This window comes from Mauremys mutica, chromosome 3, assembly GCF_020497125.1.
Source record: "Mauremys mutica isolate MM-2020 ecotype Southern chromosome 3, ASM2049712v1, whole genome shotgun sequence".
In the NCBI taxonomy this organism is placed as follows: domain Eukaryota; kingdom Metazoa; phylum Chordata; order Testudines; family Geoemydidae; genus Mauremys; species Mauremys mutica.
In genome coordinates this window covers 145079722-145096369 of record NC_059074.1, presented here as the reverse complement: position 1 = coordinate 145096369, position 16648 = coordinate 145079722, and the positions used below count along the sequence as shown (strand labels likewise).

General features: G+C 41.2%; 1 protein-coding gene across 4 annotated transcripts in view; it reads left to right on the top strand.

Annotated features, from left to right (window-relative positions):
* EIF2AK2 (eukaryotic translation initiation factor 2 alpha kinase 2) overlaps positions 1 to 16648 on the top strand; it is a 46860-nt gene that overhangs the window by 22771 nt on the left and 7441 nt on the right. For all 4 annotated transcript variants that reach the window (XM_045011585.1, XM_045011584.1, XM_045011587.1 and 1 more), the window contains exons 5-13: positions 916 to 1042; positions 3320 to 3402; positions 4340 to 4439; positions 5849 to 5883; positions 6058 to 6126; positions 6729 to 6848; positions 12246 to 12365; positions 13632 to 13824; positions 15899 to 16024. In XM_045011585.1, coding sequence (XP_044867520.1) covers positions 916 to 1042; positions 3320 to 3402; positions 4340 to 4439; positions 5849 to 5883; positions 6058 to 6126; positions 6729 to 6848; positions 12246 to 12365; positions 13632 to 13824; positions 15899 to 16024 — 973 coding nt within the window. The remainder of the gene's footprint in view (positions 1 to 915; positions 1043 to 3319; positions 3403 to 4339; positions 4440 to 5848; positions 5884 to 6057; positions 6127 to 6728; positions 6849 to 12245; positions 12366 to 13631; positions 13825 to 15898; positions 16025 to 16648) is intronic.

Below are 16648 nucleotides of genomic sequence, written 5' to 3'. Positions count from 1 at the left end.
GGAGCAGTGTCTTAGTTTGGAATCTATTTCCAAACTGTCTTTATAATTCTTATTACCCTGTCACAAATCCATGGTCTTTGTCAAGCAAAATGACTTGCCATAGCAGTATTTTTAAATAAAATACATTTAGTAGTTTATTCAGGGTGAGAAGTGCTTTATGTTTATGAAATGCTTTTTAAATTAGCAAAGAATCCTGTGGCACCTTATAGACTAACAGACGTTTTGCAGCATGAGCTTTCGTGGGTGAATACCCACTTCTTCGGATGCAAGTGGGTATTCACCCACAAAAGCTCATGCTGCAAAACGTCTGTTAGTCTATAAGGTGCCACAGGATTCTTTGCTGCTTCTACAGAACCAGACTAACACGGCTACCCCTCTGACGCTTTTTAAATTGGTAGCTTTCAAACTGACTTCATTACCCCTTTAAAGATTAACTTGCTTAATTCAATTATGATTTAAAAAATAATCTTACTCTTGTTTAATGCTATTAAGATTTTTCACAGAATCTGTCCTGGTAAATCAAACATAGACTTTAAAATTCTTCAAATAACATACTGTTCTAGGCTAAGTTGTTATTACAATTTTAAATTTAAAAAATACCTTCACAAGGAAATAGTCTTAAAATCTACATTCAGGATTTTCAAATGACTAGTAGTTTTTGGGTACCTTATTTGAGATGCTTTATGGGTCTGGCTCCTCAGAAAATGCTAAAGCCTATCTTCTAAAAATCAGACCCTTTAAGGCATCTCAAGTTAGACAAAGTTATATTTGAAAATGTACATATGCAGAGGAATATTGACGAACTCTGTTCTTCCTAGAATCATTACTACATGACATTAGTATTCAAGATTGTTAAAATTAGAATTTGCTGTACGGGATTTATGGATACTGTTTTATTCTTTATTATTCTTATAGATTTTCTTATAGCTGTAAAATTGGTGATAAGATTTATGGTGAAGGCACTGGAAATGATAAAAAAGCTGCAAAACAGGCTGCTGCAAAACTTGCATATAAGCAGTTAGGAGCTCAAGAAACGTCCAGGGTATGTATTGCATGTAGTCTGTATGTAAAGAGAAAAACTTCATTTCTGGCTCATTCATCTTTTTGAATCAAGTTCCATCATCATTTGGCTAAAAACTAGCCTTGTTTGTTTCAGTTTGAGGGAGAAATAATCTTTGCCTCATAGATTTATGTTGGTGGTGCTCCACTGTCTGGTAGCTAAAATTTACAGTGTCTGTATAGTCAATAGCTTATTGTACCAAAAAAAATCTGTATCTCTAATTGCATATTTCAGTATATGGTCCTGTGAATTATCATTCAGTTAAAGACGAATGCATATGACAAAAGAACTTATGAAAAAATATTTCACTACAATTTTCTTAAAAAGGAAACTTAACTAATATACTGAAATGGAATTTTCTCAAGCATAGTACAGTGCTGCTGTACAATTACTAACAGTTTTCTTAATTATATAGTTCCTTGTACTTGTGTTGGATGTGTTTAATTTGCAAATCAGAATTATTATTTTTTTAAATCATATGGGACCTGAGCCTGCAATGTCAGTAGAATTCAAGGGAAGTCAAGGATGCTGAGCACCTCTTACACATGCCTGACTGTGATATCGCACTTTTTGCTTTTAATCTGAAACTTCAGTGTCTCTTACTAAGTGAAAACAAAGGGATGGAAAAAGGCAAAAACTCAGTGATTACGTAGGACTAAATTTTCAGCCAGCTCTAAATTTGTAATGCAAACTTTACATGCTCTTGCAAATAAGGGAATATACTATAAACGTCTCCTGGATTTGTGGTCAAGATCTTGTCATAAGATATTTACAAAACTCTACTTTTGGTGATGTTTATTTGCAGGTGTGAAAAAGGATGTAAAGTTGTAAATACCTAGGGCAAAATCCTGGCCACACTAAAGTTAATGGAAAAATTCCCACTTCAATGGGGCCAGTGCCTTCAATTTCACCCCAGTGCTTTAAAGTTAAGCATGTGCATAAACTATTCCTGAGGGAATTCTGCGCCAGAATATTAAAAATTCTGCACATAATATTTTAAAATTCTGCAAGTTTTATTTGTCCAGTAAAAAATGGGGCTCCAGCATGGCAGTGGTGAGCACAGGCCACTGGCTGCATTGAGGTGGGAGATCCCTCTGAGGGATCCCTGGTATAGGGACTCGGCAGTGAGGCTGCACTCGACACTGACACAGTCCAAGGGCTTGGAGTGGTTGAGCAGGCTCAGCCCAGCAGGATCCAAATGGGGAGGGGCTTAGTGTGGGGGGATCAAGGTGTGGGGTGTGAGGTTTCTGTGTAGGGCAATCTGGATGCAGGCAGCTCAGTGGGAGATCTGGATGCACAGGCTCGTTGGGGGTTCTTGGTGCAAGGGCAATGGGACTTTGCAGGGGATCTAGGTGAAGGTTGTTGGAGCTCAGCATGGAAGGTCTGGATGTGGGGAGATGGGGCCTGGTGGGGGGTGGTGTCTGGGTGCTGGGGGAGTGGGGCTTGATGGGGTGGAGATCCAGGTGCAGCTGGTTGGGGCTCAGTGGGGTGGGAGTCTGGGTATTGGGGGTTCATTCGGGGGTCCAGGTGTAGGGAGGTAGGGCTTGTCATGGTGAAGGTTCGATGGGCCTGCTTAATGGGGGAGCACCACTGCTGCTGAGGAGATGCTGCATGGCGGGCGCCCACTTCCCCCTGTGATTCCCCTGTGCCCTCTTCTTCCCAATCTCATCCCTCCCCCTCATTCCCCCATTTCCCTCCCCCTTACCCAGCCCCACCACAGGCACTCACTGTTGCACAGAAAAGAGGAAGGCTCTCAGCACACAGAAGGGGAGCATGACTGGCACTAGGACTCAGGAGATGGCCATTTAGCTGCAGAGTCAGCGGAGCCAAGATGCAGCCTCCTTTAGTGGGAAGCTCTACGCTTGCAGAAATGAAGGGGACGGGCAGCGGCACGTAACCCTGTGTGCCCCCCATGGCTCACCTCTGTTGGGGGGTGAAATCTCCCCCAAAAGCTGCGCCCATGGTCATCTTTCCCCCCGCCCCCGCGTGGCTGCCCTTTGCTTCCCTGCCATTTTCTGCAGGGAAGCACAGGAATTCTGCGGGGGGTGGATGTTTTGTGCTGGTGCGTAGTCGTACAGAATTCCCCCAGGAGTCATAAACGCCTTCCCCAGCTGGGGATTTAGTGTTTAATGTAGTTCCAATAACTTTTTTGGAAACTCCATTGTTTTTGCCATTTTAGAATGTTGTCATTTGTCGTAGTAAAGCTTTGACTGGTAGGTATCAGGTGTTTTATTTTTTTCCCTTTTTATATATATACAGGCAGGGAAACACGCAGCTGTTGCCAGTTCTGCAAATAGTCTACTTAGTAATTCTAGTGGAATATCAAGCTGGTCATCTGAAAAGTAAGTGGGAACCATTAATATTGTGATGTTTAAAAGTGCATTTGCTTATAATTCAAGAACTAGTTGAGAGCGTTTTAACCAAAATCTGTTGCTGTCTTTCACTTGTGAATTAATCAGTTGTATTTTAAGCCTGTTTATCTACAGATCAAGAATACATTTTAATTGTGCAATTGCAATTAATTTTTTTATATTTTTTATAATATACTTTATGATACACAGATTTTTCGGCTATCCTGAATGCTTTCTTGTTGAGCACCAGTAATTATTTTAGAAGCATTTCTGCTTGATGTGAAAAGAAGTATCACTCCACTGAAGTTTTCGGTAGCCAGTTTTGTATTATGACACTGCTTTGTTGAATGGAGATCAGTTCTTTTCAGTAATTTCTGTGTACCACATTATAATTTCTGCTATACTGCTTCTCTCTTCATTCTCCATTAATCAAGAGGCACAAATCCAAAGAGGCACAACCTATTCATGGAGAATGAAGAGAGAAGTTGTTAGCAGAAAGAAAATTATGGTGAGAAATTTTCCAGTCTGTGCTGGGACCCCTTGGCACCAGCCTATTGTACTTGATGGTTAATTTGGCTCTGGTATCACCACTTTACTCTCTCTGATGCCCTGTGTAGTGTTTAAGAGCAGCTATATTCTGTACCAGTGGTGGCCTCACTGCATTGAAATGATCTCTGTACTTAACCTACCTTACCATACTGAGAATACATAACTAATATTTATAAATCACATGGACATAATAGGATGAAATCCATTATAGAAATAAGTATTTTATAATCAAATGTGATCGAATCACAAGAATTGTGTTACAAGTGAAGTTTTGTATTTTAAATTAATTCACATTCTTTTTCTGTTGTATCAAGAATTGTAGTTTTGATACAAGAATTGTTTGAAGGAGAAATATTGAAATCCATTTTCCCCCTTACAGTGGTACTGATTCTGCATCTAAAAATAGAAATTCAGATGGGAGCTTGGTAAATAAAATGAATGACCTGAAAGTAGGTGAAGATTGTTCATCATCATCTTGGGTACAGTATGAAAGCCTTTATTCCTCATGTTAAATTTCAGACTGTCATTATTTTACTCCTGTTCATAATGTTCACTTTTAATGAAGATGTGGATAACAGAGCTACTATCTCCAAAATATTTAAGTTGCACATAGGTAAAATTGGATACTTGAGGCTGCTTATATCTAATTTTTGAAGTTAGTACGTCCTCAAATACTTTGCTGGAAGTGGAATGTCGCCCTAGTGCAGAGTGTAGTAGTTCCTCTCTCTTGAGTGGGATAAACCATTCGGCGTACACAACATGAGGTCTCTGCTCCGCAGTAGCTGCCTATTAACCTTGAACCACTCCCCAAAAGAAATATATGTGGCTTCACTCTTGCATTGTGATCTGCGGAAGTGGACTGCTGTGTCACTGACTTCATGGGGACTAAATGCTGGTTCAGCAGTTGGCCTGTGAGGGTGACAATGCTGGATTGAGGCCTAAAACTACCAATAAATTGGAACCTAATCTTCTGAGATTGCTTCACTCTCTCTATTTCACCGCAAGAGTTAAGAACTGCTTCCTCTAGCAGCCTGTTAGAGCCCGAGTTAGGGGAGTTTCAGAGCATAGCGCAGTATCAATTTTCTCCTCTACCCACAATGGTTATCATCACTGAATATATCTGAATGTTATTTTAAATGTTCATTGTCTTTTTAGCATCATTCTCACTAGGTCAGATTTGCTGCTGGCTTAAACAGGCATACTTCCATATAAATTGATGGACCTGTGCTTGTACATTGAATGTAACTGATGCATGTTGATAAGAATCATGATGTCATACTTAGAGCTGGGGGACATTTTTGGGCCAAAACTTCTTTTGGCAAAAAGTGCAGATTTGGCTATGCTGAAACACTTCTGGAATTTGTGTCAATTTCGCTAAATTGTTTGGTGTAAAATATATATAATATATACATATAGTCTGAAAACTTGAAACTTTATTTCAGCACTTTTTAAATTAAATGTTGTTGTTTTTTCAGTTCAAAATGACTTTTCAGTTTGAAATTTCCTTTAATTTAAAAAATGTTAAAAAATGCTCAAAATAGAAATCTTTAGTTTTAGTTGAACTAAATGTTGTTTTGTCTGATCAAAATGAATTTTTCCCAACTTCTGATTCATCAAAAACTTTGAAGAAAATAGCTTGGGGTTGACATACAAAGTTCCCCCTCTCCCCCCGGGATTGCCAGCAAACTCTGAAAAATCCATTATTCGCACAGCTCTAGTAATATCCAAATTTCACGAGGAATTTAAACTGAAGGTTGACATCACACAGATGAGCCAGCCAGTCTAAGTATGGCTCTGGACAGCTGGTAGCCACATCCTAAATCATATTAGAATAATAATTAATCATAATTTAAAACAGTGAATATATTTGTTTTCTTTTTTGATATAGGCAACTCCCAAAAATGCTGCCATGAAACCTAAGAGGTATGTAATTACTTTTGCTTTCAAATATATATGTTCTGAAATTAATATTGCAAACCCTGTTTTGGTGGCTTTGATACTTGACTAAAACATGACACCAAAAATATTTCCTGGTACATTTCTTTTCTCTCTTCATGTGTTGCAAGGTTTTATTGTATATTTTCTTTTTTCCCTAAGAAGAGAGATCGCAACTAAATTGGCACCCTCATTCTCAGATCCGAAGGCCAAGTACACTAAGGATGAAAGGTGAGAAGGAGATTTTAAGAAAGAGGTGTATAGTTATTGCAATGATGGGTTAGATTTCCCTGACTAACAGTTTTGCATGTTTATTGCAAAACAAAAAAAATGGTGGGGAGGAATTCTATTTACAAGCATATGCAAACTGCCACTTGTGGGTGAGGTATAGGTATTTCCTATAATAAGAATGTTGGTTTATATTTGGCATTTGTACATCTCTGTAGAATGTTTCTTTGTTTTTGTCTACCCCTGAGAAATGGGTGGTGCTACAAATGTTGAAATAAAAGAGATTATTCAAAGAAAATGGGTGGACAGCTTCTGTTCTTATGAAAATTCCAAATGTAAATGTCATAAGCATGTAAAATAGAGTAGGAATGCCTCTAATCCAGCAGTTCCCAAACTTGGTTTGCCGCTTGTTCAGGGTAAGCCCCTGGCCGCAAGATACTCAAACCTCAGGTAAACAAAGTATCTCCTGTAAGATGATGCTCAGCGTCTCTCAGGAGATGTTCTGCAACTTTCAGAATCAGACCCATACTTTCCAAAATTAATGTTAGGACTGATTGTGCTAAAATTATTATTATTATTTATTTATTTATTTTATTATTTTAAAGACTTATCAAGGATTTTGAAGAGATAGAGCCAATTGGCAGCGGTGGATTTGGGAATGTTTTCAAAGCAAAAAAAATTATTGATAAGAAGAACTATGCTATCAAAAGAGTCATGTGTAGCGAGTAAGTACTGTACATCTGCTTGCCTTTATTTGAAAGGACACTCTCAAGCAGTTTCTGTAGATGAAACTGTTTGTTTGTAATGATCTCTTAAAAGTTTAAGTAATTTTCCTTTACAATATTGTCCATTCTATCTGACAAACATGTTTATTCCTCTGTTCTCAGTGGAGCTGAAATGAGTGTGCTGTTTTCTGATATTTGCTTCTCTGTGCACTAGAATTCAGCACAGCACAGCATAGGAAACAGGATTTGTTAACTTGTGCACTCTCTTTGTTAAGGTTGTGCCAATATTTAAAAAGAGAAAATGGGATGACCAGGTAATCATAGGGATGTCAGCCTGACATTGATCCTGGGCAAGATAATGGAGCAGACAAAAGTGCAAATGCATTCCTTGGCTGCATAAACAGGGGGATCTCAAGTAGGGATAGAGAAGTTATTTTACCTCTGTATTTGTGTGACAACCCCCAGGATACAATCTGGACTGTGGAACTGTTGTGCCCCCTTAACTCTCCAGCTTAGGATACCTCTCACACTGCACTGCTAGTGAAAAGCAGCCCCTCCAGGCTTTGTTCTCACATAGCCATTAGCATGTGAGAGTCACATGAATGCTCTTCCAGCCCCTCATAAACAGATATAGGGCAACACCTGCAAATCTCTGAGTCCCAGCCTTGTACCCCAGCAATGTGTGTTTTACACTGCTCAAGACCTTCTTGATCAGTGCAAGCTCATTAATTAGTCCACCATTCCATCAAAGGGTAATAGATATGTACCAGCCTTTGTTAACCTGAGTAGATTCCTCAAATACTTCAGTGAACCACACTGTTTTAGATAAAACATTAAACAAGTTTATTAACTATAGAAATGTAGATATGAAGTGATTATAAGTGGTATAAGCATAGAAGTCAGAATTGGCTTTTAAAAGAAACAAAAGATAAAATTGCAAGCTAATTCCTAAACTTTTTCATGTTTAAGTAAAATTTGAAGCAAACAGCTTTTCTCATCCCTCTGGATGTTGTGGGATGTTCACAGTTCTTAATACACCATCTGGATTCCCTTCCCAGCCTGGGACCAATTTCCCCAGTTCAAAGTCTTTCAAGCAGTCTTGTTTCAGTAGAGATGTGGGAGAACAGAGGTGTGACTGGGTGCCTGGATGGGCCACACTGAGAATGCTATACTCAGGGCAGACTGCAAGGAATAGGGCAGACAATCCCCAGAACTGGTGGTTTATTTTTCAATTAGATTAACCAAGCCAGTAATAAAACAGCTTCTGTAATACCATGCTGCTCACCAAAAAGCCAAATACAGTCCCCTTTAAGCATTGCAGCCCTGGACTCCTATCTAGATAGCCAAGTCTAATATAGTGAAAGGTTATTGAAAACCTGATTCACCATATGTGAGGTTCACCAGTCCCAAAGTACCGGACACTGATCCCTAAGTCAATATGAGTCTCAGATCTTACCCAATAATCATGCAGGTGCCAATCCTTTAGTAACTAAAAGACTAAAGATTTAATAATAAAAGGAAAAAGAAAGAAGAGAGTTGCTGGGATTAAAAAATCAGTATACATACAGATATGTGTAAAGTCCTTAGGTCAGTTTCATAGCAGAAATGGTCAGGCTGCTGATTTGTAAAAGTCTTCCTGGAATTAATTTAAAGAGTTATAGTCCAATAGGCACTCTAGATGCAGAGTCTGTCTTTCCATTCAGCGTTTCTCAAATGCGGCCACCAGGGGCTTTTCTTATAGCCACGGCCTTCTGGGCTGTGGTGTGTGTCGGGGGGTGGGGGGGAGAGTAGCAGTCCCTTTCCCTCCTGTTGCTCCAAGATGCACTGCCTTGGCGTTGGCTGCTGGAGCTGCCTGCAGAGGTTGGGCTCTTCCCCTCCTGGAGACACCTGGAGCACAACGCTGGAGGAGCAGGCAGTCAGTGAGTTCCCCCCCTTCCAAGAGACTATGGGGCTCAGGCTTTGGGCTTCAGCTCTGGTGTGATGGGACAGCAGGCTCCATTCACACAGCTTCAGGTTCCGTCTCCAGGCCTTGGCCACAGGGCTGTGGCTGTGGGGTTTCAGGCTCCAGCCCCATGCTGCCTCCCCCCCAATCCCCTCCATCCATGGCTTAATTTGTCCCCAGGCGTGCCAGGGCTGAGTAAGTCTGTTGTGAAAAGTGATACTTGTATGTTTATTAATATCACTTTTCACAACAGAATTAGTAGCTAGCAACACATAAATTACAATGATTTGGATGTGTATATGCACATATTTATTTGTTTTTCCTAAAGCTAAGTATTTTAGGAAAAAAGTGTGAGAGTGGCCACCAGCCAGAGTTGGTGGCCACACTCTGAGGCCACCAAAAATGTTGTCCTGAGAACCTCTGGGGTTATTCCAAATCATTATTTGGAAGATCTCAATCTTATGACTTAAATTCTCCCTGTCAGTTTAAGCAGACCTGAGATAAAAAGGATCAGGCTCGAAATTTTCTTCATAGTTCTCTAGCAAGCTAATAAACCTCCTCACAGCAATTGTCACATCAGGACCTTCCCCCCATGAAGAATAGGTAGTGCAGATTGTTGCTTTGAAGAATATCATCTATTTCCTATGCATACACAGATAAACTAGCTGCATTAATTCACATAAGGCAATTAGCCATTCAGATGATCAAGGAAGTTCACTGGTGAATTGCTATGTGGAATTACAAGTTTTGAGGAGAGATTACGACAATAACATTATTATACCACAAGTCCCACATTTAGATTTCTAACAAGATATAAATAAACACAGACAAATACACTTAGCATCTACTCTTGATTCTCTAACAATACAGACAGATATGTTAAAGATTTGAGTCTGCTTAATATGGCTTTAATAACTATCTACAAGGAGTGGCCCTGTTTATCACAGCAGTACTCTTTTGATATGTCCTTAGGGGTTGCTTCCAGGTCACCCAGCTTGCTGATTATTTATCCTTTGCTGGCTCAGTGTTACAAGAAATAATGAAGAAGCCATTATCTCTTGTATTATACCCTCCTCCTCTCCTTGAGGAACATCCCTCTCCCTCCACCCTGCTTGGGGTACAGACAATGAGTCTGTGGGGTACATGAGATTTGAAGTGTCTCTCAGGTAAATTGTAAATTTCTTGCTCACGCCTTTTTTGTACATGAGGCTTGAACTATCTCTGGGGATGACATGCAAGTCCTTTGTTCATAGTTCTTTGGTTACCTCTGAGGGGCTAGTCTGTAGGCGTTTCCCAGACTCACAATATGTTTCCCTAACAAACCTATAGCAAAATCTCATAACTCCATATACAATAATGATACACACGTGTTAACAGGATGATAATGTTCAGTAGCTCATGAGTTTTCAAATGATACCTCACAAAGCATACTTTGTATAAAATATATAACCATACAAAAGTGGTGAGTATAGGGGTTACAGGGTGTTATTTTGAGGGAGAGTATATAACAGTTTGGCACTGGTGCAACCGCTGCTAGATTGTGTCCAATTCTGATGTCCACAATTCAAGAAGATTGTTGATAAATTGGAGCGGGTGTAGAGAAGAGTCATGGGAATGATTAAAGGATTGGATAATATGCCTTATAGTGATAGACTCAAAGAGCTACATGACAAATTTCTGTTCCCAAGAAAGGGCACTTCAGTCTAGCAGACAAAGATATAACAAGAGCCAATGGTCAAAAGTTGAAACTAGACAAGTTCAGACTGGAAATAAAGTGTAAATTTTTAACAGTAAAGAACAATTTACCATTGGAACTATTTACCAAGAGCTGTGGTGGATTCTACATCACTGGTAATCTTTAAATCAAGATTTGATGTTTTTTCCAAAAGCTGTGATTTTGTTCAAAGAGGAATTATTTTGGGGAAGTTCTGTGGCCAGTGTTATACAGGAGGTCAAACTAGATTATCACAGTGTTCTCTAAGGCCTGGGCTACACTAGCGGGGGGGTTTGAGCTATTCGCGTAGCTGAAGTCGAAGTATATTAATTCGACTTATCTGGCCGTCCTCACGGTGGCGAGTCGATTGCTGTGGCTCCCCCATTGACTCCGCTTACTCCTCCTGCCAAGGTGGAGTATGGGCGTCGATTAGCGGATCGATTTATTGCGTCCAGACACGACGCAATAAATCGATCCCCGATACATCGAACACTACCTGCTGATCTGGCGGGTAGTATAGACGTACCCTTAGGGTCTGGGAATCTATGAATCTGCAAAACACTTGGTAGATAGTCTATGAATGGCGATTGCTGCTTTTATAAAACTTGTCAGCAGCAGACTAACAGATTTATGGAACATTTAAAGGGACAGAGTCACTTTGAAAACCACCTTTTGTGTCTGAAAATGTTTGAACTCCCTGTACTGACCAGTAGCAATTCAAATGACTATACACTGGGTGGGGGAACTCAGCCCTCCCTATTTTTAATTTGTGCGTTCGGCAACACTCTTTATAAAACCAGTATAATTGTTTCTTTGTCATCGTGTCACTTGCTAAAAAAGACCATTATAAACCTCATCAGGGGAGCATAAAAAAACTTTTGTGGACATTCTAATTTCTGATAAAATCCCAAGTAATATTTATTTTAAATAATCAATTAAAAAACAAGTTGTAAGTGTCTCTTTAACAAATGGTTTTAAGGATATCCTCCTCCATGTTATTTACAGCAGTTTCAGAGCAATCTTTAGCCTAAATTGCTTTGGTGTCCTATTTTAATGAGTATATTGTATTACTAAGTGTTCAAGATATTTCTATTTAACATTTTGAATATAAGCACTATGTGTTCCTCAAATAAAGGGTCACATTTGGGCCCCATCTGAGGTTGAAATTAATTCATTCGACAACCCTACAATATTCAAGGTAGGCTCCAACTCTGCAAATGATCTTGCATATGAATAGTCTTGCTGAGCTCAGTGTATGTAGAGGAACTACTTGCAAATTAAAAGGTATATGCTATAGTGTTTGCAGGATCAGGGTCTTAGGATACTTAATTTCTCCATGATCGTATCAACTCTATGCTTCGCTTATCTGTTGTGTTCTAATGACCAGATAAGGTATTAAGTACAAGAATCTGAGTTTTGTGGTGGTGGGGGGAGGCTTCTCATTTAAAACATTTTGAACAGGGTTCAAACACTTGAGTGCTCAGGATAATAGAGCAGACAACAGGCAAAATACAAGAACAGCCTGGCAAATGAAACACAGATGATAGAAATAATTTTCAGCTTCTCTTTCAAAAATAAATAATAATATTGACTTTTAAAATTATTCAAAATAGAGATACTTAATCCTGAAGATTACTACTGCTGCTTGATATCCTGTCTTCAATTAACCTTATTGTTCATTTTATTAAGAAGTGTCAGTTCTTCAGTGTTGCGTAATGAGAATTTTTCTTTGTTTATTTAGTAAAGTACAGCGTGAGGTACAAGCACTAGCAGAACTTGAGCATGAAAACATCATACGCTATTATACCTCTTGGACTGGGAAAGACTATCTCAATTTTGAGAATAGTTCAAGCCTTTCAAGGTAAATAAAAATGAATTCTGTAGTGTAATCAGTGGCCCTTTAACTGAAATAATCAGATTATTTTTTCCCTATTGCAGATTTGTGTGGCAAAAAATGAGTGAATTACAGATCTCTACACTTATATTTTTTCCAGCTAATAAAAGAAGAAAGAGCATGAAAAATATTTAACATCAGGCAGCATGCTTAATGACAGATGTACATGTATCTCTCCTTTTGGTTGATGAATTGCCAATTTTTTGGTGAACAGTATGTGTTGCAGATATGTACATTGACATTTAGGCCTAATTTGGAATGATGTCTTATATTGAAGCCAAATCAGTGGCAGGATCTTCAGCAACTGAGGGAGATGGCATTTGCCCTGGGATTAAAATGCAGAAGTTATTTATTCTCAAACCTGTGTTTCACTCACTAGATCATGCCCTGTCCCGTGCTACTGTTCTGCCCCCCCTTGTGGCCGGAGAGCCTACTGGCTGCTCAGCAGAAGAGCTGAGTCAGAGCACGTCTACACTACAGCCCTAAGTCAACCTATGTTAGGTCGACTTACAGCCACTGCAGTAATTACCGTCCACACTATCCTTCTGTCAGTGATGCATGTCCTCACTAGCAGTGCTTCCACCGACTGAAGAGGGGCATTGTGGGGGGCTGAGGGCCAAGTATCTAAGCTCTGCGTAGCTCCCAGCTGGGAGCCCAGCTGTCCCCCATCCCCCAGGCTCTCAGCTCCCTGCTGGGAACTGAGGGCAGCCACCCCAGGCTTCTCAGCTCCCGGAGCGGGGAGCCTCTGGGCACAGCCTGGCTGAGAGCAGGGAGCTGGGGGCTCCAGCATGGAGCTGTGAAATTGACAAGACAGCCAACAGTCGATGTAAGTAATGCAGACGCTGCGTTGCCCCAACTGCATCGACATAAGTGCTATGCCTCTTGTGGAGATGGAGTTATGTCATGTCAATGTACATTGTACATTGGCGGGACAAAGCTGTAGTGTGTACACTGGCATAATTAGGTCGAGGTAAGTTGCCTTATGTCAGCCTAACTGTGTAGAACTGACTTCAGTGGCAGGCAGCTGGCTGGGAGCTAGGATGGACTCCAGTGTCATCACTGGGTGCCCCAAGCCTACCTGGAGTGAGCCTAAACAATTAGGGACTTTTGGCCACGATTGTGGGGACCTGCAGCAAAATGAAAGGTTGGAAACCAGCAAACCATTGAGCAAACTGCTTAGGAACAATTGTGTAGTGCTGTTTTTAATACTGTGATTTAATTTTACTCTTACAGACCGAGGCCAGATTTGCTATGTGATTGCCTTTTTATCCAAATGGAATTCTGTGAGAAAGGAACACTGGGTGACTGGATTGAGTGTAGGAGAGGGAAGGAAAATTACCAGACTGAGTCTCTCATCAAATTTAGACAAATAGTGACAGGAGTGGAATATATTCATTCTAAAGGGTTTATTCACAGAGACCTCAAGGTAAGCAGAACAGATGATTTTTGTGTGGATGGGCAGATATAATGAATAGATGTTTGGAGGATCAGAAAATGTTGAACTGTTATTTTCAGTGGGACTCCATGTGAGCATAAGGGTCTGTCGGTGTGTGTAAGATTGGGTATAAAATCACAAAGCGCTTTTGAATGTGAAATGCTGTATACTAGGTATTGTGATGGGGCAAGGCCAGATGGCTACAGTAAAGTAGTAAGGAACAGGTATGTTAGCCCCAGGCTAACCAAATCCCTAGTACCATGGTAACCAAATGGCAGTTGCTCCAGGTTAATCAAGACACCTGGAGCCAATTAATCTTTCTAGAAGGCAGTGGAGATAGCTACATTGATTGGGCCACCTGAAGCCAATCAAGGGCTGGCTGGAACTAGTTAAAAGCTTCCCAGTTAGTCAGTGAGATTGGGGTGTGAGGAGCTGAGAGTGAACTTCTGGAGGATTGAGGAATACAAGCGTTAGCAGACACCAGGAGGAAGGTCCTGTGGTGAGGATAAAGAAGGTGTTGGGAGGAGGCCATGGGGAAGTAGCCAGGGAGTTGTAGCTGTCATGCAGCTGTTACAAGAGGCACTATAGACAGCTGCGATCCACAGGGCCCTGGGCTGGAACCCAGAGTAGAGGGCGGGCCTAGGTTCCCCCCAAACCTCCCAACTCCTGATCAGACACAGGAGGAGTTGACCCAGACTGTGGGATCCACCAGAGGGGAAGATCACTGAGGTGAGCAAATCCACCAATAAGTGGAGGACCCACCAAGGTAGAAGAGGAACTTTGTCACAGTATATATTAAGTTTCAAGTTTGAGTTCAAAATCAACTTTAATAAATCATGTATAACACATCATATTTTAGTGTGCTGAACTTAATGCCGTATAGAGCAGTGTTTTTCAAAGTTCGGGTCCCAACCCAGTACTGGGTCACAACATGTAAGGCACTGGATTGCCTTGTTCAGCACCCAGTGACCCTAGTGGCTCTGGTCAGCACCACTGACCAGGACGTTAAGTTCCATTGCTGGTGCTACCCAGCTAAGGCAGGCTAGTGCCTACCTGTTCCGACACTGCACTGTGCCCTGGAAACGGCCAGCAGCAGGTCCGGCTTTTAGGCTAAGGGACCATGGGCCTCTGCATGCTGCCCCCACCCTGTGCACTGGCTCCACACTCCCATTAGCCAATGGGAGCTTGGGTGGGGGCGCTACCTGGGGGCGAGAGCCATGTGGAGCCATTTGCTTGCCTCTGCCTAGGACCTGGACCTGCTACTGGCTGCTTCCGGGGTGCAGCGCGGTCTGCGGTGCCAGGACAGGCGGGAAGCCTTCCTGTGCACCCCAGCTGCGTCACTGACCAGGAGCTGCCGGAGGTAATCCCACACCCCTGCCCCAGCCCTGAGCTCCCCAAACCTGGGGCCCCTTCCTGCAACCCAAACCCCTCATCCCTGGCCCCACCCCAGAGCCTGTACCCCCAACCCAGAGCCATGACCCCCTCCTGCATCCCAACCCCCTGCCCCAGCCCCGAGACTCCCCAAACCCAGAGCCATGACCCCCGTCCTGCCCTCAAACCCCTCATCTCCAGCCCAGAGCCCTGACTCTCTCCTACACCCCTGCCCCAGCCCAGAACCCCCTCCCACTCTCTGAACCTCTCATTCCTGGCCCCACCTCATCCCCGCACCCCAACCCTTTGATCCAGCTCTGAGCCCCTCCCGCATCCCAAACCCTTCATCCCCCAACTCAGTTGGGTTTTGGGCATCAACAGTTTTCTTCAACTGGGTCACCAGAAAAAAAATTTGAAAACCACTGCTATAGAATAACATAGTAGTACTTAACTGTATGCAAGAATGAGAGAGAACAATTAGTTATTGTAGCAGTCATGATTTCAAATTTTGACTAGTGTGTTTAAAATGTCATTGTTAATTTAACAGTTTTTATTTTGATACATAACTCCCATTCATTTCCTTGAATGTTTAGCAACTCTTCCACTGAAGTATCCTATGACTGATTTTTTTTTTTTTCTGGTGCTAAAAGTTTGTAACGTGAAACTGAGACTCTTTTTTAATTGTCCATTTTAGCCCCACAACATATTCATATCTAGTGAAGATAAAATAAAAATAGGTGACTTTGGACTTGTAACTTCAATGACAGATGACCTACGGACAACAGAAAAAGGAACAAGATCATATATGAGCCCAGAACAGGTAACCGTTACTGCAGGTTTAATAGTAACTCATGTCTCCTGATGTCTATCTCCATAGTTATCCTTGCATTTAAGTCCAGATTTAGCCATCCCTGTCCTAATTTCTCCAGTACTAAACCAGTTGCCTAAAGATTTCCAGGTGTAATCCTAAACCAGGATAGATTTTTTTTTTTTTTTTTAAACTGGAAAATCTGAAGCAAATTGCGTAAATCAGTTGTGAAATGTGGTGATCCTATCTCATCGATACTGTCTTGCATTACAAAGTTTGAGGTCAGTGGGAGCTGTGGGTGATCAGCAATTTTGAAAACCAGGCTACTAATTTAGGTACCTGAATGTGAATTTGGGTAACTTTAGGCATCCATTATTGAAAATCTTGGCCTTAGAATCTCTCTGTATCTGATTCTCTATCTGTAAGGGGGAATCGGTTACTTATCTTACATATGTGGGACTATAGATGCTTTAAAGTCTGTACATTTCATTTCACTTAACAATAAATATTATCCGTATTTCACAGATGGGGCATATTTGGTACAGAGATTTAAAGACTTGTATGAGGGCCTGGTGGTCCCAATCATGCAGTCCTAAGGCAAAACTCTCATTGACTTCATAGAGATTTTAGCTTGGA